Source organism: Chondrus crispus, genomic scaffold (assembly GCF_000350225.1).
Source record: "Chondrus crispus Stackhouse genomic scaffold, scaffold_199, whole genome shotgun sequence".
Lineage (NCBI taxonomy): Eukaryota > Rhodophyta > Florideophyceae > Gigartinales > Gigartinaceae > Chondrus > Chondrus crispus.
The window spans coordinates 137,328-165,108 of record NW_005179072.1 but is presented as its reverse complement, the minus strand read 5'-3'; the positions used below and the strand labels follow the sequence as shown (position 1 = coordinate 165,108).

Sequence of the window (27,781 nt, the reverse complement as noted above, 5' to 3'; positions counted from 1 at the left end):
GAAAGTAAATTGTGTCGAAACTAGAAACAAAGGGGTGGCGGGGCAGTCGCCGTGTCGGTGACGCAAGCAGGGCGTTCAGAAACGGTACAGAATGGCGTAACGGACAGTGTACACAATAGAGCAGAGGGCGGGGAGAAAAGTGATGACAGCAGGAGGGGGGGGGGGGGGGGAATCGTCGGACGACAAGACTCTGTTGTCTGGTGCGGGTGCGGGAATTGACTTTACGATGATGTCATGGAGCGTGCGAGAAAAGCAAGAGGGGGTGAGTGAGGCGAAAAGAAACAGCGTGTTGTTGTGTGCATTGCGAGGCGGCGTAACCGGCGTGTATCAAGCCATGGGCCAAGCTCTCCACTTGGCGTGCGGTTGGTGCGGTGGGGGCGGAAGCAAGTTTAATAGCCGGTGGCGTCAGGGCCGGAGGGGCTGCCACGTGGGCACGTGGGCGACTTAGAATACAAGAAAGTGAGGAGATTGCCCGTGATGGAAAGGTGCGGTCACGAGAGGAGGCGAGGACCGCTCACTGGGGGGAGGTGCGCGATGCCCCCCCGTAAAGGGTCAGCCGTCCTCGCGACCCGTCGTCGAATGTCGCTGTGCTGGACAGCTGCAGTAGCGAGGCTGATATGGCCACAAGGTTGCTCTACCGGTTTATGCTACTGCCCACATTTTCGTGCAACAGTAGTACAGTACGTGCCTCGCGTTTCTCACCCCCTTTTTCTCGCTCCGTGTCACACTGCGCCGATCCCCCCCTTCCCTTGCTTCCCTTGCCATAACAAAATTTATGTCCTGTAGCGTCGCCCTCGCCCCCATTCCCCAGCTTTACACTCCCTTCGGTCTCGTCGCGCAAGGCTCTTATAAACCCCGCCCTCCCCCGTGACTGCTCCTCACCCTCTCTACGCATCCCACCACGTACTCTCTCTCACACTCCCAACCCCCGCCCACATCTTACTCACCATGTCTACCTCCGTTTCCCGCTCCGCCCCCGAGCACGCCCGCCTCACCATTGGCGTCGTCGGCTTTGGAAACTTTGGCCAGTTCATCTCCCGATTTTTTGCAAGGCAGGGTCATAGGTAAGTCTCGCCTTCGCAAAACTTTCGCATCTTCGCTCCGCTTTCAACTTTTTCTCACATCCCTCGCTCCCCCAATGTGATCCCCGCTTTCTTTCATACCCCAGGGTTATCGGCCAAAGCCGCGGCAACTACGACGAGAAGGCCGCCGCCATCGGTTGCGAGTACGTCAACAAACCGGATCTACTCATGGATGCTAAGCCGGACGTCGTCATCTTCTGTACCAGTATCATGTCGCTTCACACCGTCCTGTCCAAGTTCCCCGTCCACCGGTACGTCATTTGCCCATATCTGTCCCCTGCAGACCACATCCGTACCATCTATGCGTTATGCTGACAAGGAGGTATCAAACTGCTGTTTACCCGCTTTGCAACATTAGGCTCTCCGGCGTCCTTGTCGCCGACGTCTTATCGGTCAAGATGTACCCGCACGACCTTCTCATCCGCATGCTTCCTTCTTCGGCTGATATCGTCTGCACCCATCCTATGTTTGGGCCTGAGAGTGGACGCGACTCGTGGAAGGGGCTCCCATTCGTCTACGACGTTGTGCGTGTAGATCCCTTGAGAAAGAAGGTTTGCAACAATTTTATCAGCATGTGGAAGAGAGAGGAATGCAAGATGGTTGCTATGGAAAGCTTCGAGCACGATGAATATGCCGCCTCCACCCAATTTATTACGCATACTACAGGTACGTTAGCCCGGTCCAGCATCAGAGCGAATGGGGTTGGTGCCACCGGTTTTCTAACTATCCGAGATATTTCCTCCGTTTACGATTTATTTGGCTTCTTCTTCACACAGGACGTATGCTGAGCGAACTCAATGTCGTAAGCACTCCAATCAACACTAGGGGGTTTGAGTCTCTCCTGAGCGTTGTGGACACGACTACGAAAGACAGCGATGATCTTTTCTACGGACTGTACAAGTACAACCCTCAGGCTAGGGCCCAGCTCGACAAACTTGAGTCTGCCCTCCGTAACATCCGGACAAGGTTAGAAGCTGCCGAGGCTGCCGAAGCCGCCGCAGCGAAGAAAATGGAGAAGTAATGAAGAAACCTCCCTGTTTTTTTTACGACTTGCTTTGTCGACAAGGTCCTCTCGGGCCAAATTCCCTTTCCCGGCTTTCCATTCCAACGCCGTCTATTGCCTTCGTGTTTCATCCGGATTGGCTGACATGACCGTATTCTTTTTTTCTTTTCGTTCTGTCATTCTTGTAGGAAATATGGTTTGATGAATGTCAACACCAAATACTCGTCCATCTCCGAAGAGGTGCTTCAAAATCTCATCCTACGCGTAACTGCAAAATCTTAATTGTTTTTTGGTATCAACTTCGTTAAGTGCCTCGTCCCATGTGGCTCACGATGAACTTGATACATAGTGCCCGACCTAGGTGTCCACTAAACTTATAAAAGAAAAAGTTCCAAAACACGACAGTTTTGTTCACGAAAACACAACCTAGGCCGCCAACGGCAAGTTCCTTGCCATCGCCGCTCGCGCCGCCGTCACAACGTCGTCTGTCTTCGGAAATGCCTTCTGTTCCAGGTTATCAGCATACGGTGTTGGCACATCTGCTCCACAAACTCTCTGCACGGGTGCATCCAAGTACTCAAACGCATCCGATTCAAACACCGCAGCGCAAATCTCAGATCCAATCCCAAACATTGGCCATCCTCCTTCCACCGTCACCAATCGATTAGTCTTCTTCACACTCTCTGTAATCGTTTCACGATCCAACGGACGAATCGAACGTAAGTTAATTACCTCTGCCGACACGCCCTCCTCCGCCAAAATCTCCGCCGCCTCCAGCGCGAAAGCCACCGGTCTGCTATGCGCCACAATAGTGACGTCGGTCCCCTCGCGCATCACCTTTGCCTTGCCGATCGGCAACAAAAAGTCCGGGCTCAGCGTCTCATCCGACAAGTTGTCAAACACAACATTATACATAAGCTCATTCTCCAGACACACCACAGGGTTATCGTCCCGTATGGCGCTCTTTAAAAGCCCCCTCGCGTCCTCTACGTCGTACGGCGAGATCACCTTCAAACCGGGAACCGATCCGTACCACGCAGCAAAGCATTGCGAATGTTGCGCCCCAACGCCCGCAGACGCCCCATTCGGCCCGCGAAACACTATCGGCACCTGAATTTGTCCACCGGACATGTACAAGGTCTTGGCGGCTGAGTTGACAATATGATCGATGGCCTGCATGGAAAAGTTGAAGGTCATAAACTCTGCAATTGGGCGGAGACCACCCATAGCGGCACCGGTGGCAAGCCCAGCAAAGCCGGCTTCGGTGATCGGGGTGTCGACAACGCGCTGATCGCCGTACTTGGCGTGCAGGCCTTTGGTGACTTTGTACGCGCCGTCGTATTCGGCAACCTCTTCGCCGATCACAAAGACTCGATCATCACGCTCGAGCTCCTCGTCTATGGCGGTGTTGAGGGCTTCTCGAACCGTCATGGAGGCCGGTGCTAGAGCGGGGGCCGAGCCGTGGAAGGCGCGCGAGAGGCGCGGGAGAGACCGCTGAGCAATTCGACGCAGCATTGCGGGAAACGGGTGGGGTGAGGAGACTGTTTCCGGCTAGAAGGTGGAGGCACAGGCACAGGGTTCTTGGGGGTTCGATGGGAGGATCCGCTAGTGCACGAGGTGCAATCGAGGAAGCTTGGGTTGGGCGAGTTCGCAAGCAGAAACGCGAGCGGTCACAGGTACTTTGTCTTGGAGCGGTAATGAGCTGCTCGTTTGCGGATTGAGAACAGGGTGGGTGGGACCAGGGCACAGACTGTTGCTCATCTAAGCAGTTCTGCATCGTCAGCCCACTCGCAACAATCATTGTGATTACAGTAAATTTTCTTTTGTGAGTGTAAGGTTTCAAAGGCCCGTCATAACTGTCCAGACTGCACGTGTACACCAAATCGCACATGCGTCATACGGCACACGATTATGGATCGTAGTCGCAGGGGTGGGTCATCTGGTTGCTACATACAGTACTGTTGCGGCAATTCCTCCGCGAGATACCGAGCGACCTGTGCCAACGAGAATCCACTCGTCTTCGTCTTTATTCTTCACAAGTCTGCTGCCATCCCCTTCCCTATCTGCTCCAGGGACGGCTCTTAAGTAATCTATGTCCGGGGGCTGTCCTCTCTTCCCCCGACCTCTCCTGGCGCCCCCCTTTCCCTTCAGCTTCCCTCTGCCCCAGTCCTGGCGCCCTCCTCCTGCTCCTTTCCTTTCACCCACACGGCCGGTGGCCTCCCCCGTCTTCTTGTCCTGGCCCAAGTCCCCTCGCAGCCACCGGTTTCCCTTCATCCTCCCTCTGTCTACCACCGACAGTTCCCCACGCGCATGATCCCGCCACTTCTACTGCCTTTCGGTTGGTACACCTCGGTTCCGGCCGTGTCCGCTTTGATTCGCCTTACGCGTGTCCACCTTGTCACCTGGCACCTGGGTTCATCCGTAACAGTACAATGTATCATGAAGCTAGTGTCTATCCGACCCTGACTTGTCCTCATGTGAGGATAGCTCTTTTTTTTGGAAAATATATAAATTAAATTGAACATTTAAAGGCTATCTTGGACACTATTTCGGCGACGCACTTGTTTTCGGCAATAACATCTTGCGGAACACGGGATAATGTAGCAGCTTGCATACGCAGAAAGATTAAGAATGTCATGCAGATTGAGTACCTAGTTCCCTTTTTACACTGCCAAAGTTATCATGCATGCGGTTTAAGGTGGTTTAAAAAAGCGTCTGTCCAGACATATCTAAAAACGAGCAGGACGAGCAATGCAATTCTCACAAAGTTCTTTCTGGCCCCAAGGCAGTCGTCAAGTAAAGTGGCGTGGATATCTTTTTCCTTCTTGTCGAGAACGCGCAAGTCACGAAAAAAGCAAGTCGAAAGGTGTCCTCATGTGAGAACAACAGTCCGATGGACACAGGTCATCTAAATTGCGAAAAGCGATGAGAATGCGATGCATCCTTCTACGGTACAGTTCTATACAAATCACAGAAGGTAACGAGATCTCATCTGCCGTCGTTTCCACCATTGTGACCAAGTGCGCATGAGCATGCAAAGTACAAGTGTAGAGGACAGACGAGTGAGAAGGATAACCTCTCCGAAAACAATAGCCATATCTAGGTTTCTAAATGTTTCTTCGATCGCAAGCTAAGACTAAAGATACTGCTCGGTCGTCTGCAGAATGAAATGTTGCAGCCCAGCTCTAGAATACATGCAAGGCTTAGCATAGATACCGCAATATTTATGTCGGTCTGTCAATTAAGGAAATACGCATTGACTTCAAAAAATGGTACATTCAGCATCGAGTGATTGAATTCAGATCTAACCCGGCCATCCGAAGCGGCCGTCAAATGTTGCCCATTTTCAACATCAACTATCTTGGCACGTTAACTCTTGAAAGGAAAAACTGCTCGATAGCCTCCGCAACTCCGTCGTCGACGTTGCTACTGAAATCTGTGTATTTGGCAACCTTCTTTACGGATGGCAGCGCATTCGCAACTGCACAAGAGAAACCTACCATTTCGAGCATCTCGAGGTCCTGTTCAAAGTAGGAAAGAAAAAAAAACGTGTCAGAATTTCTCTGTATCTTTTTGTCGTTGCGCCTTTCTCTTTGAAGGATGGCTTTTGGCGTGTGTCTTACATTTTCGGCATCCCCGATTGCCATCACATGTTCCGGGGCGATTTGCAGACTGTTCAAGAGGCGCCTCACGCCGTTTCCTTTTGAAGCGTTGGGTGGCAACACCTCCAGCATGTTGCTTTGTGCTTGTGTCAAATGACCCAGATTTCCAATACGCTCGGCCACGATTGGCCGTATCTCATCGATATGCGACGGCTCTGCCATATAGATAAACTTGTTCAACGGTCGCTTGCCTATCGCATCGCCCCAGTCGCCAATCGCAAGTGGGGAAGGTTCCTGGTTCAGCAAACAATTGGCCATCACACAAACAAGAGCCGGTCAGTATATGGAATTTCCCACATATTCGCTTCTTCTAGCCTGTCCAAAGCGCGCGCTTCCTACCTTATAACTCGGTATCAAATCCACAAACTTGTCTGTTCTCTCGCATAAAATATCATCCCTGCTGTACGCAATCAGTGACAGGCCAAGTTCTTTCGCGATATCGACAGTTCTCTGCGCCAACATGTCCGCACACTTGTTCTCATACACGACATCACCATTCTCCCCAAAAACAATAAGCCCTTGTAAATAGACACCAGGGCATCCGCCAGGATTCCTGTCGTTGAGATAGTCACCGACGTCGGCCATGGATTTGAGAGCACCTGCTCGAGACTTTCCAGTCGCCGGTACAAACATAACGTCCGTCTCATCTAGGAGCCTTCTCACAGCTTGCTTATTACGCTCCGATATGTCAGTGCTGGCGTTGAGTATTGTACCATCCTTTAGTCGTGGAGAACGGTCGCGAAAAGTTAGTTAGATGCAGTTTGACGTGATTTCCGGTGTCCTCGTCACCAAGCGGTCGGCACGAAGTGTGTCATGCTTACCATGTCACAAGCCATAAGTCGAATAAGGTTGAAGGCCTTAGCTCTATCTCCACGTGCGTTTGAGGATACTTGTGAGACAATACAAACTCGTGCGGGGCGCTTATTCTTGGCACAAAGCGGAACACAGCCCCACCTTCTCGAGAGAAGACTGCGGTGCGCACGAGCACGACTGACGGAGATGGGTTGCACAAAAACTGTCATTCTGTATAGGGAACGAGCTCACGCGCAAATTTGGTTGCAACTTCCGCTTTGCCTGTGCCTTCCTCGGATAAAACAAAGCAGGTGTTTGCTCAACTGGACAGAACGAGTAGTGCGTAGAGCACTACTGGACAGCAACCTCTCGCTTTCTATTCTGAAACCAAACAAGAAATATCTCCAGTCTCGGCAGATATGTTTCGGCGGCGGGACATGTACCGAGCATGAGGTCAGCAGAGAATTGCAATGAAATGCATACATGCATGCCATTCTAAGCTTGCACATTTGCTTAATATGAAGGCGGGGAGCCTGAGTCGCGATGTGTGAAGCAGATTTAGTCCTGGACGAGTTTGGTCTGTGGATAAAAACAACCCTCCTGAAAATCTGAGCGTGCCAATCAGAAGTCGTCTCCAAATCGAATTTTCGAGGGATGACGTCATTGAGCCGGCCACGAGCTACAGCACCTGGCGGATGGCGGTGAAGGCGGCCCAGGCATGTAAGGGTGGGTCTTTCTTCAAAATCTTGGATAAAGTGGAGAGTCACTTTACCCTGGCACTCCACTTTATCCAAGATTTGAAGCGAGCCTTGGCATACGTGCTTTGCAACCCACAGAAAGATGACGAGCGATTCAAGAGCATGGAGTTGGTGCGGGAATATTCCTGATAAGAGCAAAGGCACAAACTACCGCAGCCTTTTCTTGCTCAACAACGCTGCCGACGACGCGTCGATCCATCTAACCGATGGCAGCAACTCGTTCACAGGCAAGGCTACCCGCACGACGCTCACAACGCCATCTGACGCTTCGTTAGCGGGGATAGACGCAGGGACGATCTTTCAGAAAGTACGGCAGGTGTTGGACGCGCCAAACAACCCGGCGGACCCCGAATCGAAAGGCTCTGCTCGCGTCGTGACGCAAGGCAGAGAGAACGGGGCGAGCGAAGAAGGACACACGCTGCGCGTCGCCGCTCGATGGGGCGAAGAGTTTGGCGTGAGGGATGTGGAGGTCGACGTGGCGTCAATGGGGCTGCGGCGACAGGATGGAAACGAAAAGTTTCTCAATGCGGTGTTTGCGCGACTGCGGAGCAGCACAGAGGCGATTCGGAAGATGGAAGAAGAGGAAAAGCGACTGGATGTGGAAATCGAAGACTTAAGTGTGGCGTACGAATTTCTTGAGGAGGCGCGAAGCGCGGAGAGCAAGCAGAAGCGCCTAGGTAAACTTGCCGACGAACTGAACGACTACAAGAAAATGTGCATCAAGGCGAGCGAGGGCGGGGTGAAATGAGCGGCCGGGTGGGACGAATGCGCGCTGGCGGAGACGGGTCAGCGGAAGGAGAAGAGCATGGTCCAGAAGAGGACGTAGGTGAGGATGGCGTTGCGATCGAAGACGCCCGTGAGGAGAATTTGCGTGGTCGGGGAGGAGAGGAATTTGTACGGTTGGAAGGCGGTCTTCATGAGCAGCGTGCTGGAGATCATGGCAGAAAGGGCCAGGTAGAAGGCGGCGCCATCCTTGCCGGTTAGACCCAGCAGCCCGGCGACGCAGCCGCCGGCGATGTTGCCGATGATTCGACTGCGGTGGGGGAGAGCAAGGTGGTTAGCAGGGATCGGGGGATTGACGAGGTGGGGGGCGGTCGGGCGGGGTCTGTGAACTTACATGAAAGTTAATGCATTTTGGTTGGCGTGATAGTTGGGTCGCTGAGGGCCGCCGCCGGTGGGCATGACGGACATTGCGGGGGTGGGCCGCGGACGGGTTGATGGGGCTTCTAGGGAGAATGCTAGCGTCGGGAAGCGGGGACCATCGCGGGTTTGTTGACAGGGAGGGTTTCGGACCCTGGAGAGGTCGGCTGATTGCAATCAAAGCGAGACGGGGCAAGAGAGATGAGCACGTTCGCCCTGGATGGAAAGGCATGGTTTTAACTAGAGGTGCGCCGTGCCCACGCATGGCCCAATTTGGCCGATGATGGCATGCTGTGATTCGTGGCGTATAGAAGGCCCTCTCATTTAGTGCACGTACGCGCAGGGGCTTCAAATGAGCGACAAATCGGCACATGCGCTTGATGCAACTTTCGAAACAAGCGCGTGTTTGGTTTTAAAGGCAGCACTATCGAAGTATCCCAGTATCCAACTCTACTTCTGCTGTTTGCCTTGACGGCTTTGGCGATTTCAAAGAGACAAAATGCAAGCGGCGTGCATGTCGAATATGCTGTGAGGCATGTGAATCGCGCACAGCAATTTTAGGGCAGTGGCCTCTAGAGTGGCGCAGCATTGTGCGACGTCCTTCAAACTGGATGGTGGGGTTTCGGGTTGGGATGTGCTACTTGCTTCGGCTCGCGATTCGGCTCGCGATTCGGCTCGCGATTCAGTCTCAGCGGGGTTCTGAGGATAGCTCTGCCCTTACAGTTTGTACCGACCTGCGTCGCGCTGCGGCTCTTCGTCGATCGCATCCGGTCGACGTGCCTCGCGGGCAAGGGCGCTCTGGTCTACTCGAGGCGACCGGATGCGTGAAGGCCCGAGGTGTAGTGCGGGGGAGGGCTCCGTCGTGTCAGGCACATCGGTGGTCCGGCCAAGGGCCCAGTGCTGTGAGACGGAGAGCGGCCCCTGCCAGCCTTTCGTTTCAAGAGCGAAGCGAAATGCCACTACCGCGCGCGACAGTTAGCCTTGCGATAATAAAGGCAGCCCCCGACAGATCCCCAGAGGCGGGGATCATCGGTTCGGGGAGCATCGCCAACGGAGCCGCCCTTCAGAGAGACCCTCGTCCTCGCTTCCTCCCTGCGCGCGCGCCTCCCTCGCCCGCCGACGTCGTCCACGCTCGCTCGCGAGGAACTTCGAACCCGCCGGTTGCCACAAGTTACAGTACCCATACAGGGGATGGGGGTCGCGCAGTAAAGCTGAAGTGAGTGGGGCCAGCATCTACACAAGGCGCCCTATTTCAGCTTGTCACCAACATCCAAAGATTCGACGTGGACACGTGCCACAGTGCTGTTTGGCCTCCTGCACACATCTGTGAAGATATCCAGGCTCCCTGACTCCGAATACAACTCTGTGACTGAACTTGAATCGTGAAAAGGCGGGCGAGGCTCTCTCTCAGTGTTGTGGTTTGCGTGGAATCGTTGCCACCAAGCACGTGGAGATTTACTACACGCCTCAATACTTCAACAACTTACTTATCCTCAATAAGGGGGATAAGCGGAGAGTCAAGTGGTGGCATCTGATTGCATTCTTCTTGAAGAAGGTCTATACCTTGACAGCCTGACCGCATTTCTAAAGGAAGTGTATGGGTAGCAGTACTTGGCAAATTTTGATCTGTTGAATGCTGCAGAAGAACAAAAAGAGAAGATTAATGAAGCAAGGCCTCCCTCTGCACCAGACGCCGCTTTGGCATTTGGAAGGGGTGCGCCTTACTCCGCGTACCTGTACTGTACCCTTAAGGGTACTGTGCCTCTCAACAGTGCCATATCATACCACAAAGCCCTTCTCATAACTGCAGGCCGTCCTGCCCGTGCGCAAAACTGAAACATCCTCTACATAGATGTGCACTATATGAGGGCCCGGCTGAAGAGCCTTTGCAGATTCGGAATATTCACAGTTACTTTCTACAGTGACGCACTTTTGTGAAGAAGAAATGAAAAGCGCCAAGTGTCCAACCATGCCATACACCAGACACGCCGTTTTCAAAGGGGAGGGATGCGGTCTTGGCCTTAATTTGAGTCACCGCACGGCACACAGGCACACAGGAGGGTGTGTCTTAACATGCACCGTTTTTGAGTCGCACATCATCTGTCCAATACATCATGCCAGGACCACTCAGCTTGCAAGGCACAACAAGGTCAATTCTGCGCGACCTGCAATGCACAGAGAGATACGAGCACCAGACACCGACCCTGGCCCTTCATCGTCTCCTTTCATCTTCTCCCTTCATCTTATCCCTTCATCTTATCCCTTCATCCGCGCAACCCACCTCATCCCACATCCCGACCTCATCGCCCCTCCGTACGCCATGCCAGACTCCCCTCTCGCCGGCCTGGATGTGCGGGCGTCCGACGTCGCGGCCGTCGAGCACTCCGTGCTCGCCACCGCCGAGGCCAACGCGTCCAAGGCCGAGGCCGAGGAGCGAGCGCGCCTTCTCCGCGACCACGACACCCAGCTCTCCGCCCTGCTCAAGCAGGAGCGTATCCTCAGCGCTGGCCGATTTTCCACGCATGCCAACCGCCAAATCAAGGCCGTGCGCGCCCGCATTGACACTATCAAGGCAAAACGCAAGCGCATTATTGAGGCCGCCCAGGCTAGAGATGAGATTAGAGACCGCGGCCAGGAGGGCAGGGGGAAGGACCCCGCAGGGACGGTCGTGCATAAGGAAGAGGGTGAGCGAGATACCGACTTTTTGATCAGGACTGGCAAACTCACTCCTTTTGAAGCACAGAACCCTGGCGCCACGCAAGCGAGGAACCCGGTCCGGAGAAGGAGGACGAAACTCGGTGATGTTGAGTTTTCAGCCCCTGTCGCGGGTGTCGACGGCACTGTTTTCCCGCCACACGTAGAAAGCGCTGATGCATCTGCCAGTGATGGCAATGTGGACCCTGTCACATTGCCTACATCGTCTGGTAGATATCGTGCGGGCCCAATTGCTGCTGAGCAGCCTAGCTTAATTGCGAGCGAGGGTGAGTCGGACGGTGTTCATCCAGAAACCAGTGCAGCACGTGCGAAACCTGTAGCAAAGAGACGACGACCGACTAGCGATTCTGGCAGTGGTGGGGATGAGTACAAACCGGATGAGTCAGACGACAGCCTTGCCGATGAGTTAGAGTGGAAGCCTGAAGGAGCGAAGAAGCGCAAAAGATCACCGAACTCTGCGTCGTTTCACGACATTGTAGATGACGCAGACGACGAAATTCCAGGTCGGAGCGATACGCCTGAAGTGGATGAGGGCCCGCAACTTCCTGAAGGCGATGACTGGAAGCTAGATTCGACAGAGGAGATTGAATTGGATGGCGGGATACGAATACCGGCCTCGATATATGATAAGCTCTTTGATTACCAAAAAACTGGAGTAAGCAGATGTTGTCGCTGAAGGTTTCTTCATTTTCTTCCTATCCATGCACCGGCATTGTTTCTGACAATATATACCTTCTTCTGACTGGCAGGTGCAATGGCTGTGGGAGCTTCACATGCAAGGAACAGGAGCAATCCTGGGAGACGAGATGGGTTTAGGAAAGACCGTTCAGATCGTTGCCTTTCTCGCAGCACTCAATTACAGCGGCAAACTGAAAGGGTCTGCGATCGTTTTGGCACCAGCAACAGTGCTTCGTCAGTGGTATCGCGAATTTCGAACTTGGTGGCCTCGGTTCCGGGTGAGAATACTTCACCATTCCCAAGACCAGAACCATAAAGGCAGAAAACGACGTAGGCGTTCTGGAATGCCGCGATACGACCCAGACGCCATTCTTGAAGATGTGATCGGCAATAAGCATGGTGTGTTGATAACCAGCTATGAACAAGTGCGTAAGAACCATGACGCGTTGCTTGACAAATTCGACTATGTCATTGCGGATGAGGGTCATAAAATGAAGTCACCGGACGCCGAAATCACTCTTGTCTGCAAGAGATTCGACACGCCTCACCGCATAATTGTGAGTGGGTCTCCTTTGCAAAATCATCTGAAGGAGTTGTGGAGCCTGTTTGACTTTGTGTTTCCGGGAAAACTTGGCACACTCCCCGTTTTCCACGCTCAATTTATTATACCCATCACGATGGGCGGATACTCTACAGCAAGCAAGGCTCAGGTTCACACTGCATACAAATGTTCTGTTGTTTTACGCGATTTGATATCTCCTTACCTTCTGCGAAGGATGAAAAGAGACGTTGCGACTCAACTTCCAGAAAAGAACGAGCAAATTTTGTTTGTCAAGCTCTGTTCGGAACAAAGAGAAAAGTACAAAACCTTTCTCCGATCTCGGGCGGTCCGTCAAGTTTTGTCGGGGAAACTGAACCTCTTGTATGCAGTCACAGCACTCCGCAAAATTTGTAACCATCCAGACATTCCCTTAGAGAGCAATGAAGGTAGAAACCACTCAGCCAAAAGTCTCGCAAAAAAGAAGGATCGTATTGCCCCTCGAATAGCAACGTTTTCACAAAAAGAAGGTGAAGAAATCCCCGAGGACTATGGAAACTGGCGGAGGTCAGGCAAAATGCTAGTATTGGAAAAGGTACTCTCTGCTTGGAAAAAGGCTGGAAGTAGGGTCTTATTGTTTAGCCAAACCAGGACAATGTTGGATATTCTGGAAGAATTTGTTAATGATAACGGATATTCCAGTCTAAGGATGGATGGCACAACAGCTGTGGGTTCCCGAATGTATCTGATTGACAAGTTCAATACAGATTCAGATGTCTTCATTTTCTTGCTCACAACAAGGGTTGGAGGCTTGGGTGTCAATCTGACTGGTGCTGACCGTGTCGTCCTTTATGATCCTGATTGGAACCCAAGCACGGATTTGCAAGCTCGAGAAAGAGCGTGGAGAGTCGGACAAACTCGTCCAGTAACGATTTATCGGTTGATTACAACGGGTACCATAGAAGAGAAAATATACCATCGTCAGGTAAGCTTCAGCGCTCGAACCATGTATCGGGTTGACACGTGAAACCTCTCGATGTAGGGGCATGGCTTCCTAGGACTTACGCAGCGTACAAAAACCTTCTTCTTCCGGTTTCTGCGAACAGATTTACAAGCAATTTTTGACGAATAAGGTTCTCAACGATCCACGGCAGCGTCGTTTCTTCAAGCCTAAAGATATGCGGGATCTCTTTACACTTAGCGACGATTTAGAGAAGGGGACTGAAACTGGCGATATTTTCGCGGGAACTACTGCGAAGGAAAGGACGGGCGTCGAAGGAGATGAGACATCCGAAATCCAGGCTTCTAAGGCAGCAACTGGGCAAAAATCTGTTGATGATGATGATAACGGGGAAGAGGGCAACGCTCAACTGCTGAATACCTTATTAGATGATTCTGGGGAGGGCGTGCTTCACAGCACAATTAATCATGACGAAGTTTTGAAGGCAGGAACGGATGGAAAGGATCACAAGCTGGTAGAGTATGAGGCTGATCAAATTGCTGCCAAAGCGGTGGAAGAGTTAAAACGGTCAGCACGTCGCCGAAGGCGAGACAACGTCGGAGTGCCAACATGGACGGGAAAATCGGGATTGGCAGGGTTTGTGAGTTCAAGACCAGCGAGTGGTGTCGGTAGCTCAAAAGCTGCTTCTTTGTTGCAGAGAATCAAGCAGAGAGAAGGCACTGGATTAGATACCCCGAAGAGTGCAGCGGACCCCGACTTATCGGAGAACGGTGCTCTCTTAAGGGACATCATCCAATTTTTGCGAGAAAACGGAGGCCATGGTACATCCGCTGCAATTGTTGGTCAGTTTCAGGCTAGAGTCGACAGCAGTCCGAAAGGTCTGCCTGGTTTTAAGTCTCTGTTAAAAAAGGTAGCATTTTTGAAAAAAGGTGCAGGACCAAATGGGTCCTCTGTGTGGAAATTGCTGTCGAAGTATTCACAAGACCCGCAGGACCAGTGATCATTTGAGATGAAGACACTCATCTCAGCAGATCTGCTTTGCACAACTGATGGTGCAAGTCTTTTGGAATTTAGGCACTGCGCACACGGATCCGATTCGTTTCCGGTGTATTCTTCACAGAGCTGATCGATACATTCTATCTATTCTTCTTGAAGTCGTTGTAAACGTTGGCCCACATCCCTATGATCAACAAGAAAAAGCTTTTCTGCAACAATGATGGTACGCCAGGCATCCGCTGAAGCCAAAGGTTGAAGCAATCCCATTTTGTCACTGCATCCATGACCAAGTGCATACCTTGACCGTCTTCCGGCCAGTTCTCTGGAGCATAAAGCCAACTTATCACATAACTACGCGATACCCTCGAGAATATTGGAGAGGCAGTGCAATGACCTGCATATATCTGTAGCCTCCTTGCAATAATCTTCATTCTGGAAAAAGCTTATCTGTAGACTCATTGCCTCAGAGGATCTCTTGAGATATTTCACGTGCAGCTCAGCCAGGATTTGTATTAGCCTCTCCCGATCTCTCGCCACGCGGTCCCCACATCTCTTGTTCTATCTGCCCTTTCTTCTTCTTTCTTCACTCCGTTACCTGCAACCGCCTTGACATAAAGAGCAAAGAACAGGTTCCGGGCAGCTACATGCCGCTCTCGATATGCGTCTGCAACAATTCTGTTCTCCTCGAATGCATATCGAGACACAGCCAGAACATCGCTTCATGCGTGGGCGGCGGATTCGTCACAGGAGCACAGCAAAGTTCAACGGGATGTGATACTGTGAATAGCTCTGTTCTATCTCTCTGCCAATCGCAGCAGCTTTCTCGGCTTCGCGAGATACGTCTCGAAACCTTTCACGAACCTCAGAGATATGAGTAGAGATATTTGCTGTGGATACCAAAAACTCGTGGAGAGCCATAGCCATGGACACCAGCTTTTTGACATATGAGCATGAATGGACTCGAATTGTAAAGACAAAGGCAAGGCAGACATGGTGTCCCGGTAGTTTCGGAATTCGGACGGTCTACAATAAGAACCTCATCCCGAGCGGATTTGGGATATAGCAGCATGTCCTACGATGAGCCCCGGCGCCGTGCATAAATAAAGCTATCGGCGTTTGCCTTTTTTTGTCTCGAGCTGTGGACAGCAGGGCAAAAAAACAAAAACACACACGAAGCCTTCGCTCCAGTCAATTAATTGTCTCTGACAGGCAGGTTTGGTAAAATGGGGAATCCTTTTTTAACGAGCTGCAAGACATATTTGTTTCTCTTCACTGTCCGGTGAACCCAATGTCTGACCAACTCTTCGCTTCGATATCCCAATATCCTCTCGCGTTTGCGGCTTGTGCAGTCAGTCTCCTTGAGATACCGCCTACGTTACTGAGCCATTATGCACCTTCTTCGTTTCCAATTGAATATGCAGATGTCTATTCAACCATCCTTGCCCTACTGCTTACCGTTTTGTACTACATTTCAAGCGCGCAGACTGCGCGGCAGTCATTCCTTTGCCTTGCAGTTTCCATATGGGCAATTCGCTTGTCCACATTCTTAGGATCTCGGGTCAAGGCAGGCTTTCGTGACTCTCGCTTGGACATATTTCGCGGATCTATTAAACGCGCTGCACGCTGGGGCTTCGCACAGGCACTCTGGGTCTTTTTAACGTTGGTCCCGGTCTGGATTGGCATGTCATCTTCGGCGCGGATGTCATCCCTTAGTGCAGTGGATATTGCGGCTATGGGTCTCTGTGCCATCGGTTTAGTGATAGAAGTACTCGCGGATGTTCAGAAAACTGCGTTCCTCAAGTTCAACAAAGCACAACCGGAGGCTGCAAGGAAGCTTGCTTGTGATGTCGGGCTATTCAAATACTCAAGGTTTCCGAACTACTTCGGAGAATGGCTCTTTTGGACCTCTCTTTGTCTGCTTACGTGGCAAGGGTCAGAAGGACTAGTCAAGATGTTGCTGCCAGTCTCTTCTTGGTTTGTCTCTAAAGTGTTCTTCCTCTTTTCAATTCCTATCGCTGTTACGGCAATCAAGAGGCGTGCCACCGAGGGTCAGTTTGCGGAATGGTGCGAAATCAGCATATTTGTTCCGCTTCCCCGACGCAAAAAGTCGTAGTCGCGGCGGAATGTCTGATATACAGCATAAAAGAATTGTCCCATAGCTCTGGATCCTTGGCCTTTGCTGCCATGTCCTGCAACTACTCTGATTGGAACGATCAGCTCTGGCCAAGGAATGACGCAACAACAATTGCTCTCATGTGCTTCAGTTAAGTTTCAAAATAAGCGCTCAACGCTCAATTTTGTACTATCAAATTATCAATTCATAGTATTCAAGACGGTCGCAGTCTGCGTCTGGAGCAAACGTATCCCTTCCGGAGATAGAATCTGCTCATTGTTTATGAAGCTCATGCTTCACCAAGCTTCTCTCCAATTGAATATAGCGCAAACACCCCTGTGCAAATAGAAATGAATGAATCCTGACCCTTCACAATGACGACTCTTGGAACAAGCGGCTTCGAGAGAACGTGTCCATTACCATTTAGCGCAGATGTACTTCCCACCACCCATACAGTCCAACAAAGTCTCTACAGCTAAACACAACTGATATCGGTCCCCAAAACCTCTGAAGCTAACTCGAAAAAGCGCATCGTCACATCCTCTACAACGCCAGCTAGTGCATGTTTTTCCCCCGGATACTCCACATATCTCACATCCCTCCCCAGTCGCCTCAGCGTATCCCTCGTCTTCCTCGCAATCTCAACCGGAAGCATCTCGTCCGCTGTGCCCTGAAACATTACCACGGGTGCCGCAGCAGACGCATCGGTCATCTCCGCAGGATACGAATCCCTCATCGGCAGAAACGACGACACTAATATCGCCGCGGCAACCCTGTACCGCAGGTACACCGTCGCTGCAACGGAACCCCCCTGCGAAAACCCCGCCACGAAAACACGCTCCTTTCCAATTCCGAATACTTCTGTCTGCAGTCGAATCAAATCGTGGACGTTCCTCGCCGCGCGCAGAATTTGTCCCCGCTCCCATGGCCCGTCTGCCAGATCTCCAGTCGCATCATACCAAATCGGTAAGGACAAGTTAGCACTCGTCAAAAACTCCGTGGGCGCCTGCGGAAGCACAAACCTGAAGACGGCACCGCGCGCCTCGTCAACCACGCTCTGCGCGGACGGAACCAAGCCCGTGTTCGTGAGGCCCGCGCCATGAAGCAAGACGACGACTGTGTCGGGCACGTCCCTCTTGGACTCGACAACTCTGAGCGGGTACGCCGGCGGGCGCAGGCCAAGACGGTTGGCGGCGCGGCGGACCGCCGTCTCCAGCTCGCTCTCAATTCTCTGCACGCCTCTCGTGGGCGCGGGCGGACACCCACGGGCCCTTGCGAGGCGGAGCTCCTTCTTGGCGTAGGCGACGCTTGGACACTTTCTGCGGACGCCAGATGAGTCCCAGCCTATACGGCGACAGGCTTCAAGCGCGCGTTGGAGGAGGCGTCGCTCCGAAAGGCACGCAGTGCAACGTATGGCTTTGCACGCGGTAAGGGACGTGCGAGATTCGGAGCGGGTCTTGCAGACGCGGCGCAGGCGGAGGTACTCTACGGGGGATAAGCCTGCGTAGCGGCAGCGGCGAGCGGAGTGCAGGGCGATGAGGGCGGAACGACAGGTGAGGTGGCGCCGGGCTTGAGCGAGGTCGGCTTGGAGGGCGCGGACGCGGGATAAGGGGGATGCAGGAGTTGCTTGAGCGTGGGAAAGAATAAGGAGGAAGAGAATAAGGGAGACTTTCATGGAGGAAGAGTAAGTAGCGCATGAAGAGGAGGAGTGCGGAGAGGGTGGATTGCAGGTGAGCACTTTGGTAGGGGAAGGAAGGGGGGGGGGCATAGGATGTCGGCGAGTGTTGTGGAAAAAAACGCGTCTCCTGCACAAAGAGAAGACGTTTTCTGCGAGAGGCACGCTCAACGAGACACACTCAGATATCGCCTTGCTGGTTTGTTTTTATTGGCCACAGCAGTGAGGAAAGTTACAACAATTACAGCTTAATTACAGATGGGTAAGGAATCGCGGTATCAGCGGTATTTAAAGAATAGGACCCCTCACCTACCGGCCCTCCGCCCCGTCGCGATGCATTGAGCCAACCTCCAAATGTAGCTGCATTCCTTTCGATCTGTTTCAACGAGAACAAGGAGAGCGAACAAACCGCTTCCAGCCCTCTTCAATTCCCCGATTGCACGAAACCGGTAAGCTCGAACGACTTCCCCTTTCATGCAATGAGTCGCGGTTATGAAGAGCCAATTTGGAACGATAGGGACATATGAACATTCCTGATTAGAATTCCAGAGCACCGCTCAAACAACTCTGACACCGCCACACGCATCCAAATTGCCGAACTTGCACACTCTAAAAGACAAATCTGACACCTCGAATCCCATTCTTTGCTTCCTAAGGATTGCACTTTGTTTTATTCGTCTTCCTCACTCTATTCACTTTGAAAGTTAAGGCTTGGTATTTACACGACCCGTTACGCTCAATGCTGAAGAGCCGCTGTTCGCAATGTTTCCAGATCTTGTCGCTATTGCCGGTGAGCTCCTTATCGCACGTATTCGGCGGGGGCTTGAAGCCGTCTCCGCCTCCGCTTGTCGCAGGAGCCGGATGATATCGTGGAAACCTCCACGCTCCGCTTCATGGTATGCAGTCGATCCCCATCGGTCTCGATGCCCTACACCTGCCCTATGCCGAATCAACAGCTCTACAATGTCAAACCTTCCCTCTGAAGCTGCAACCTGTCAAAGTAAAGCACATAAAAAGAAAAACCACTCGTACAGTCAGGGTCTGCTCTATCGCTTCGCATAACGGCCATCTCATTCCTCGCAGAACAACAAACGTACTGCTAGCGGTGTCCTCCTGTCATAATCTGTACAGTTCACGTCCAGTCCTGAGTCCAGTAGACGCTTCAACGTTACTACATCACCCTCTGCCGCTGCATTAATAGCAGTCTGATTCCTTAGATTTTCTGCCTGGTCCTTGTTCAAAACCTTTTCCACATTATCGCCAACATCCGCTCTCTTCACAAGGTGGCTTCGCCCTTCGACCGCCCTCAGAATCCGTGCGGGCTCGCTGTCACCCGTTCGATTTGCATAGTTAATAGCATCACTCAATGGAGAATTGCCCCACCGATCGTGTGATAGCATCGCCCCTGAGGAAAGGAGCAGTCTCACACAATTTGTGTGGCCCTCCGCCGCAGCTATGTGTCAAAATTGTCATCAGCCACGCGTACACAAAACAAGTATGACTTCGTCAGTGGTCGGAAAGATACCTCTGTGTATCAAGGGACAGCAAAGTTGCGCCTTTCAAAAGGAGAAGTAGTAGAATGCAAAAGACTTACCTACATGAAGCGCTGTGCGCTTGTCGTAATCAGCATAATTTACCATAGCCCCTTCGTCAATGAATCGTGCAGCCTTGTCTTGATGACCACGATACACAGCCTCAAGGAGGCGCTTGGACAGGTCAATGCTCACGAACTCTTGTTGATCGTCATCAGTCTCTTCGCCTGAATCGAGTGCGGCGTTCTGTATTCTCGCAACCTCATCTTCTAGTTCTGCTGAGGACAGAACTCGCAAAATCTCTTCAAAATTTGGTCTTGCTTCGGGCTTTTGACTCCAGCACCTTTGAATCAAGACCTGCATGGTTTGAGGTACGTTGTCCTCCTCATAAAAAATGGGACGGCGCCCCTCTGCTACGCTGAACATTAATTGAATCGGTTTCATCTTTGGAAACGGAAAACGCCCCGTGTACATTTCGTACATGACTACCCCAAATGAGTAGACATCAGCAGCTGGCGTATGAGATTTCCCTTCCATGACTTCTGGTGCCATGGTGTACGGGGTTCCCACTCCCATCGCTTTGCCTCCTCCACCAGCCTTCGACAAGTTCAGGCCTGAGGCTTCGTTAACAAATTGACTGCTCAAACCAAAATCACAAATGACACAATGCGTTAATGCTCGATTGATAAGAATGTTGCTTGCTTTCAAGTCGCGATGGAGAATCGGCGGGGATGATGCATGAAGGTAGAACATGCCCCTCGCCACACCCGCCAGCATGTCCAGTGCTTTTGCTGGGGTGAACTTTCGCGGATTCGGTCCATGTAGAAAGTTAGCCACTGATCCTCCCGTGTATAGTTCCGTCACAATACAAACATAGGGTTCGAAACATATTCCCATGTATAGCAAACAGTTTGGATGACGAATTTGCAGCAGCAGCCAAAACTCTTCAACATAGTCACCCACAACATCTTTTCGTACCTCCTCGTCAGAGGTCGCAAGTGTTTCGATGCCAGCAGCCTCTCCGTGACCGTCGTTGAACACTTTGACAGCGACCGGGATGTGCAACCACACGCCCTCGTACACAGTTGCGCATGCTCCTCGCCCCAGTACCTTCCCGAATTGAACTTGGTCGTAGTTGATAACGAAAGGCTTCGCCGCATACATTTCAACGTTTCCCCAGTCTTCTTCTTCGGTAGCCTGGGATCGATTCAGGCTACCTCGAGAATCGCGCCCGGACTTAACATCCCGTCGCACTAGCTTATGCTTCTTGGGAAGCGGAATTTGAATCTTTCTCTCTGCCGACGACGGGTCAGATGCCCTCGATTCCTCGACTAATGTTGGTTTAGACCATTCCATGCTCGGAGAATTAGATACTGGAGTCTGGGAATCAACAGAGAGCATTCCTTGACGCTCCATGCGCAACTCCACAACATCGAGCTCTTTCTTTTCTATATATTTCATATGTTGACCAGCGACGGAACCTAGATTTTCTAACCAAAGCGTAACGACCTCGGCCTCCTTCACTTTCTCAATGAAGTCGTCATATGAAATACCCATGTTGTCCGTGTCAGAAGATGCTGCAATTAGTTCGCCAGCAACCTTCCGTATTTGTTTATCATTTTCCTCTTCATCTGGGATGCCTTCATGATCCGTGACCTCAGTGACTATTCTCTGCATTAGCTTCAAGGAGCTAATGAGTTGGTCACGAGTTAGATATCCATCGCCTTCGACGCTACCATAAATCGCAAACAAGTACTTGAGACGTCCCTCGGTACAGCCGCGACACAGAATAGCGTATCCCAGGATGAATTCGCGAAGGGTTACTCTGCCTGCGACATCTCCTTGACCTGAATTGAAGATGTTGAATATAACAGTCGGATCAATAGTCAAACCATCGGCGATGTATTCGCCGGCTGCCTTTTTGAATTCTTCTGGGGTGAGGCCGGTGTTCCCTGGGTCGTTTTGCTTATAATAATCGATGAGGGTGTTGACCTCTGCCAATTTCAGGTTGTTCTCAAGCCCAAGTTCCCTTGCGCTCAATTCGTCTACACCAAGTCCCCGACCATCCTGTACAACAGGACGAGCAACGTTGCTTCCCATGCTCAGATTTCGAGAACTAATTGAAGAGAAAGCTTATCTTCACCACGAGCCGGACACCTGGGCTCTGGTTGATGTGCAATCGACAGAAGGCAGAAACTGATCAGCGGGTACCCAAAGTCTTGACAAAAATGATTTTCACGAGACCAAAGTACGGCTGAGGAAGACGAAATATATAAAAGGGGTCGTGTTCTGCAAGGAGAGTGGTGCAGATGTTGAAGGCGATTCTCGTGTGTACAGAACAACTTTAGGTTCTCTGAAATCAGAAACGCAGGACTTGCCGCGCCAAGCGCGCGTTACTTGTCGGCAGAGGTAATCTTTCGGCCCCCTTTGATGCCATTGAAAGCAATGTGCACTTCCGAAAAGGTATGGAAAGACATGTACCTGGAGAGCACTGAACTAGAATTCAACAAGGCGGTGCGGGTGACAGTGACACTGGGACAGCCCTCTGTGTGCTGCAAGATACTGGGCCGACTCCCTGTTGCGACTTTTCCCCAGACTTTTCAACTCTCCTCTGCTCCAGTTGGACGTTGCAATAAAGCACCGATTCAGTTGAACACGTGGGTGATTTTTTTAATATTCATATTTACCCCGTACAGTACAGTGCCTCCTACGATATAGTGCTATAGCGTGACATACCTCTAGCTATGGCACTATTGGGGGGATGGCACTATATAAAGGAGGCTCAAATACATATATTTGGGGACAAAGCACACTGCTAACACAAACACAACAAAGCCTGTATAACACAACTAAATAACTTCATCCTTTGAGTACTGAACCATGCCGGATGATACACGTGTGAGCTTATGATAACCTGTGCCAGAGGGTGAGCCATAGCACTATATAGAGGGAAGCACTACTAAAGTAGGCACTATTGAGCGACCCCCCCCCCTGTATTGCAAATATCCTGTAATATTTGCAATACGGTGCCGCGAATAGCGACCGCTACTGCATTTATAGTATAAATAAAGGGTCAAAGTGTAGATTTTGGGGCGACACCCGGCCAAAGTGAAATCTACGTGGGGCGATTTCAATGCGGTGGGGGTTTTTATAGGGCGACACTACTAAAAAGTGCTTTGCTAGTAGGGTGATTTTGGTCCATGGTGTCCTTTTGATGGGGTGACAATGCACGTTTTCTAGGGTGACAGAAAAACGATCGTAAAGTCACCTCCGACAAACTCATATTCGGGGATGTCACCCCATAAAAATGTATACCATAGTGGCATTTCGGCAGAGACCTAAATGTTAGAAAAGTCGCCCTAGAAACGCATGATTGTTTTAATGTCACCCTTATAAAAGCACGCCAACGCACGGTTTCGCGCTGGATATAGCGCTCTCAAAACTGAAACAATATAGTGTGGCTATAGAGGCCGCCCAGTGCCCACCACAGTAGCTGGCATACGGTGACGCGCGGTCACGCGGCGTACGTTCTGCCTTGTGAACCCGCCATTTTTCGGCGTCTACGTTCCCCAGCTCCCCCCCCGCACATCTCGCCGCAATGCCCTCACGCGCCTTCTTCATCGCCTTGCTCACCCTGCCTCTAGCATGGTGCACCGCGGCCGCGTCTCCAAGTGACCCGGAACCCGCACCAAAGAGCCCGGCGCCCATCAACATGCTTCCGTGGTATGGAAAATACTGTATGTCATTGTATGTAGATAGAGTGGGTAAAAGTTGCCGGTGTTTCGCATATGAAGTCACCCTATATTTCCAACTGAAATCACATCAATCTCAGAAAACGATCCAATGTCGCCCTATAGACACAGACAAAGATCAGCATGTTTCAACATGTCGTTTTCTTAGGGCGACGTCACCCTCGGAATTGGATGAATGAGGAACGTCACCCTTCAATGCCACCTCAATTGGGGTAGTCGCCCCCAAAACACCCCCAGGGCTAGAACTTCACCTCCCCAGGGGCATCAAAAGCCGCACCTGTCACCCCAAGATCCGCAAATGGCCCATAAATAAATTTATATTATAAATTTTATACGATGCCTTCTAACGAAAGACTGCTGCTTGCGCGCGGCCTTCTTTTATTCTTCCGCTAACTGCGGAATGTGATTGCGTAATCGACGACGATCCCTTTTGGCCGTCGGCGTGGTTTATTCAGATACTTAAAATGGGCGCTGAAGTCTTCGTGTGTACGTGTACACGTTGCGTAATAATAATACTGGCTTGGGACACGCGTTTTCTGTGTCCGAGCGTTTTGTTTTGGTTACGCTTTGCGTAATAACACTCCTCCTGCTCGGATGCAGGTGTCGGAGTGGCTCATGGCAGAGTCAATTATCCGCCCATGTTTGAGTCATGGATATTCTTTGCTTGTTGGCCCTGAACTTTTGTGCACCCAGCGGCTTCGTAAGCATGTCTGCCAGCATGCGTTCAGACGGGACGTGCAGGACTTTGATGTCGCCGTTGCCGATGTGTGCGCGCAAGAAATGGTGTCTCAAGTTGATAAATTTCCGCTTTTTGGTGGGCGCTGTGTTCGTTGCAATGGCGATTGCTGCTTGATTGTCGACAAGTAAGGGTGTGGCGGCTGGAGGGAGGATGGATAACTCCTGCAATATGCGTCGCAGCCAGAGAGTAGTCTGCACAGCCGTGGATGCCGCCATGTACTCGGCTTCGCATGTCGATAGGGCTTGCATGGATTGTTTGGTCGATGTCCATGCGACGGGGGCGTTTGCGAATAGATGGATGGCGCCGGTTGTTGATTTGCGATCCGCCTCGTCGCCAGCGAAATCGGCATCTGAATAAGATTGAACAGGGTGGGGTCGTGTGGGTGTGGTTGGTTCTTGAAGGACAGATGAAAGGCCGGTGTGAGATTTCGAGGGTTGGTACAAGATTCCGTCGTCTCTCGTGGCGACCAGGTATCGCATTAGTCGTTTTAGGTGAACCCAGTGGCGTTTGATCGGGCTATGCGTGGCTGCTGCCAGCTTGTTGACAAGAAAAACGATGTCCGGCCTCGTACAGTCTGCTATATATCTAAGTTCTCCCATAATTTGTTGGTACTTTGCCTTGAGATGGAGTATTGGGGTATCTTTATCTGTGGGGCCATGCAGTTTGATGCCATCGGTGTAAGGGGTGCTTTTTCCGTTGGCAGTGGTCATGCGCATGTGAGTGAGGACGTTATGGATGTACGTCGGTTGGCTGATTTTCACTGCTCCATTTTTCTGGTGTTGGATTGTCCACCCTAGGTACTGTGCTGGGGGACCGAGCCGTTTCACTTTGTACTTTTTTGATAGCGCCTGATGCAGCTTTTCGATGTGCGATGTGTGCGAGGCCACTATTAGGAAGTCGTCCGAGCTTAGGGCTATGAATATGAAGGATTTGGGTGAATGAATATTGAAAAAAAGACATGAGTCCTGCTCGCTTTGTTGGTAGCCGTGGCTGCGCAGGAATGTGTGCGCACCTTCGAGGTAAAATTATCCCCCTGAGGGAGTGCCGTATACGTTTTTGGTTAATCGCCCGCCTGGCCCCTTGTGTTTGAGGTGACCATTGAAACGTGGGTGCTGCTTCACGTACACAGGCTTTTTGTATTTGTAGTCTTCGTGAACGTAAGCTGACTTGAGGTCAAAGTGGTCACAGGCGAGGTTACCTGCGGCCTTTATTGCAAACAAAAGCCGTATGGTATCCTTGTCTGCCATATAAGAGGCTCGTTGGGAGGGGTCATAGTGGATATTCGGTTGCATCAGGTCCCCTCTTACTGAACACCTGGCTTTGTGCTCGAGAATGTCCCCATTTGTTGCGCGTTTATAGCGGTAGGTCATCCTGAGGGGGATCAGCCGGGTTTTGGGGGGGATGGAGGACCTGGGTAGCCATTTGATGGCTCCTGCTTCATCCAATTTGTCAAGCTCGAGATTGTGTGCCCGCTCCCACAGCTGAGCGTCGGGGTATCTCATGGCCTGCTTGTGCGATCGTGGTGCCGGTGTGGTTTCTGTTACGTGGGTGGGATCCGGGTGTGCGATATGCGTTTTGTAGGCTGTCGTTTGTGTGGCGACGGGGTCCAAGGTGCGGGAGTATGGTTTGAAATCGATCGTCCTGACTCGCTTGTATTCTCCAGTTGCGAGGGTCCGCACCATGAGATGCGATTCGTCGATGCCGAACATGTAACGGACAGGGTGTGCGCGGGCTTGGAGCTTTGTCTTACTGCGTATTATGGGAATGAACCCTCGTTGGCCGAATGTGTGCAATGAGGTAATTGCCGGTGCATGCCCGTTCCAAGCGGTAAACGGTAGTTGCTTGGATGTGTGGTGCATTGTTATGTTGTACTTAAACAACACGTCGCGTACTGCATCTTCCCAGTAAACGGGGGATAACCGGCTGTGGTAAAGGGCAGCGCGCGCTGCTGTCATTAGAGTATTGTTGATGCGTTCAGCAATCCCGTTTTCTTGCGGAGCGTAGGGCGTACTGGGTTTGAGCGTAATGCCCTCTGCGTGGTAATATTGACGTGCGGCTTTTGACATGTACTCGCCGGCATTGTCCGTCGTGAAAATATGCGGCGGCTGACCGTGACGTCTCTTGATGGTCTGTACTGTGGAGATTATGAATTGGAGTATGTTCTTTCTATTGGGCATGAAGTGTAGCATAGCATACTTGGACTTTGTGTCTATAAACGTAATGAAATATGCGTTGCCGTGGGTTGATTTGGGGGAGATGGGTCCGCAAACATCGGAGGACAGGGAAACAGCGATGGAATAGCGGTGCGTGGCTGATTTGTGCGGCTGCCGGCGCATTTTGCCGTGGGCACAGCCGGAGCAGGTGAGCCGTGGGGGGTTCGCTTGAGAATTGCTGGGAGTGGCAGAAGCTCGTTTTTTGCCATCGTCTGTAGGGTTCGGGGACTGATGTGGTTGAATAAAAGATGCCACTTGTGAAACGCCTTGGCGAGTTCCGACGGAGACTGACCTTTTTTGTTGTCAGAGTGCGGCATGCGGCCAGCCGCGGAGATGTTTTGGGTCAATTTGTTGGGTAAGCCGCGTGGAATAGCGCCAATGTTTGTACGTTTACCAGCGGATGTATCTTGTGTTGGCTGCTGATGAGTGGGTAGTTTTGATCTTTGCTTTGAACGACGTTTGATTGGGATAGTTCTGGCAGCTCGTGACGAGGGGGGTGGGCCTTGGAGTACTTGTTGGCCGTTGTACCATCTTGCTGTAATATGCCAGCGTGAGTGGCGCCGTTTGATGAGGAGGTGGCTGTTCTTGTTGTTAGTGGTTTTGTCAATTGGCGCATAGCAGGGAACGAAAAATTGACGTGAGAGGGGTGGGCTCCTGAGTCAAGTATGAACGTAAGGTTATGATCGTCCTCCTCGGATTCGGTTTCGTCCGAGACCTGGGCACCTGCTGCGTTTATAGCTTGAAGCGTGGCGAGGTCGATAGGATTTTGGGTGTCCGTTTCTAGGCTGAGACCGGGATCTGTGTATGCGCGTTGCGCTTTGGCGGGGCGACTACCGGTTCTCCGGTGATAAGGGGAGTCACGTCCTTGTGCAGGCGGCGTGCGTATGTTTGACACTAATTGATTTAGGTTTGCGAGATCTTGGAGCTGTTGGGCAAGGTTGTTATCATTGCGTTGGTATCCCCACCTGCCACGTCCCCTACCACGGGTATTACCGCGTCGATGACTACCGCGATACCGACCCCGATTGTCACCATGGCGAGTGTGCGGCTGGGTGGGGTAAAGTGGAGGCGATGGTGTGTCCATCCTTCCGTTCTCCTCCTCGACGTCATGGAGACGTCTTTGGAAGTCCGAAATTCTGGGTGGGATTCCAGTGGCCTTGAACGCCCGAATGAGATCGCGGAATGAGGCGTTAGGGCGGAGTCCTTCCACCATGAAGCGAACTTTTGTTGCTTCTTCGGAAATATGGGGGTATGCTGCGTTCTGCATGCGGGCACGGAGGGCTCGGTGTTTTGTGACGTAATCCTTGATTGTCATGCCATCGTGTAGCACGGGTTGTTTGGCTTCTTGTTCCAGTATAGCGTGGTTATCCGCTGTGTTGCCTTGCAGGAGGTCCTTGAGGAATTCGACAATGCGTGAAGGGGGTTCGGTGTA

General features: G+C 51.6%; 11 protein-coding genes; 6 read left to right on the top strand and 5 right to left on the bottom strand.

Moving 5' to 3' along the window:
* The first annotated feature begins 477 nt into the window (after nucleotides 1–477).
* CHC_T00003598001 (hypothetical protein) lies at nucleotides 478–2,367 on the top strand. The gene is made up of 6 exons (XM_005714945.1): nucleotides 478–777; nucleotides 982–1,064; nucleotides 1,169–1,333; nucleotides 1,441–1,787; nucleotides 1,859–2,099; nucleotides 2,274–2,367. Exons 1-6 carry the CDS (start codon nucleotides 478–480, stop codon nucleotides 2,365–2,367), a joined length of 1,230 nt encoding a protein of 409 aa, XP_005715002.1.
* A 144-nt stretch (nucleotides 2,368–2,511) lies between these two features.
* CHC_T00008442001 (hypothetical protein) lies at nucleotides 2,512–3,600 on the bottom strand. Its single transcript, XM_005714944.1, has one exon. The coding sequence runs from the start codon at nucleotides 3,598–3,600 to the stop codon at nucleotides 2,512–2,514; it is 1,089 nt and encodes a 362-aa protein (XP_005715001.1).
* Nucleotides 3,601–5,288: 1,688 nt separating this feature from the next.
* Nucleotides 5,289–7,259, bottom strand: CHC_T00003597001 (hypothetical protein). XM_005714943.1 is given in 6 exon segments: nucleotides 5,289–5,441; nucleotides 5,442–5,606; nucleotides 5,709–5,981; nucleotides 6,087–6,464; nucleotides 6,569–6,786; nucleotides 7,223–7,259. The coding sequence occupies 5 exon segments, from the start codon at nucleotides 7,257–7,259 to the stop codon at nucleotides 5,442–5,444; spliced, it is 1,071 nt and encodes a 356-aa protein (XP_005715000.1). The 3' UTR covers nucleotides 5,289–5,441.
* A 3,498-nt stretch (nucleotides 7,260–10,757) lies between these two features.
* On the top strand, nucleotides 10,758–11,828 carry CHC_T00003596001 (hypothetical protein). The gene has a single exon (XM_005714942.1). The coding sequence runs from the start codon at nucleotides 10,758–10,760 to the stop codon at nucleotides 11,826–11,828; it is 1,071 nt and encodes a 356-aa protein (XP_005714999.1).
* CHC_T00010045001 (hypothetical protein) lies at nucleotides 10,758–14,673 on the top strand. XM_005714941.1 is given in 6 exon segments: nucleotides 10,758–11,824; nucleotides 11,959–12,160; nucleotides 12,209–12,838; nucleotides 12,905–13,353; nucleotides 13,475–14,329; nucleotides 14,330–14,673. The coding sequence occupies 4 exon segments, from the start codon at nucleotides 11,959–11,961 to the stop codon at nucleotides 14,327–14,329; spliced, it is 2,136 nt and encodes a 711-aa protein (XP_005714998.1). The 5' UTR covers nucleotides 10,758–11,824; the 3' UTR covers nucleotides 14,330–14,673.
* Nucleotides 14,674–15,119: 446 nt separating this feature from the next.
* CHC_T00003594001 (hypothetical protein) lies at nucleotides 15,120–15,317 on the bottom strand. Its single transcript, XM_005714940.1, has one exon. It carries the CDS (start codon nucleotides 15,315–15,317, stop codon nucleotides 15,120–15,122), a length of 198 nt encoding a protein of 65 aa, XP_005714997.1.
* A 231-nt stretch (nucleotides 15,318–15,548) lies between these two features.
* CHC_T00003593001 (hypothetical protein) lies at nucleotides 15,549–15,608 on the top strand. Its single transcript, XM_005714939.1, has one exon. The coding sequence runs from the start codon at nucleotides 15,549–15,551 to the stop codon at nucleotides 15,606–15,608; it is 60 nt and encodes a 19-aa protein (XP_005714996.1).
* Nucleotides 15,609–15,613: 5 nt separating this feature from the next.
* Nucleotides 15,614–16,438, top strand: CHC_T00003592001 (hypothetical protein). The gene has a single exon (XM_005714938.1). The coding sequence runs from the start codon at nucleotides 15,614–15,616 to the stop codon at nucleotides 16,436–16,438; it is 825 nt and encodes a 274-aa protein (XP_005714995.1).
* Nucleotides 16,439–16,555: 117 nt separating this feature from the next.
* On the top strand, nucleotides 16,556–16,786 carry CHC_T00003591001 (hypothetical protein). The gene has a single exon (XM_005714937.1). It carries the CDS (start codon nucleotides 16,556–16,558, stop codon nucleotides 16,784–16,786), a length of 231 nt encoding a protein of 76 aa, XP_005714994.1.
* A 54-nt stretch (nucleotides 16,787–16,840) lies between these two features.
* On the bottom strand, nucleotides 16,841–18,113 carry CHC_T00008784001 (Carboxylesterase). XM_005714936.1 is given in 2 exon segments: nucleotides 16,841–16,913; nucleotides 16,914–18,113. 1 exon segment carries the CDS (start codon nucleotides 18,111–18,113, stop codon nucleotides 16,914–16,916), a length of 1,200 nt encoding a protein of 399 aa, XP_005714993.1. The 3' UTR covers nucleotides 16,841–16,913.
* A 349-nt stretch (nucleotides 18,114–18,462) lies between these two features.
* Nucleotides 18,463–22,082, bottom strand: CHC_T00009315001 (Serine/threonine protein kinase). XM_005714935.1 is given in 6 exon segments: nucleotides 18,463–18,494; nucleotides 18,495–18,567; nucleotides 18,825–19,105; nucleotides 19,211–19,566; nucleotides 19,708–21,777; nucleotides 22,013–22,082. The coding sequence occupies 5 exon segments, from the start codon at nucleotides 22,080–22,082 to the stop codon at nucleotides 18,495–18,497; spliced, it is 2,850 nt and encodes a 949-aa protein (XP_005714992.1). The 3' UTR covers nucleotides 18,463–18,494.
* Nucleotides 22,083–27,781: the final 5,699 nt, after the last annotated feature.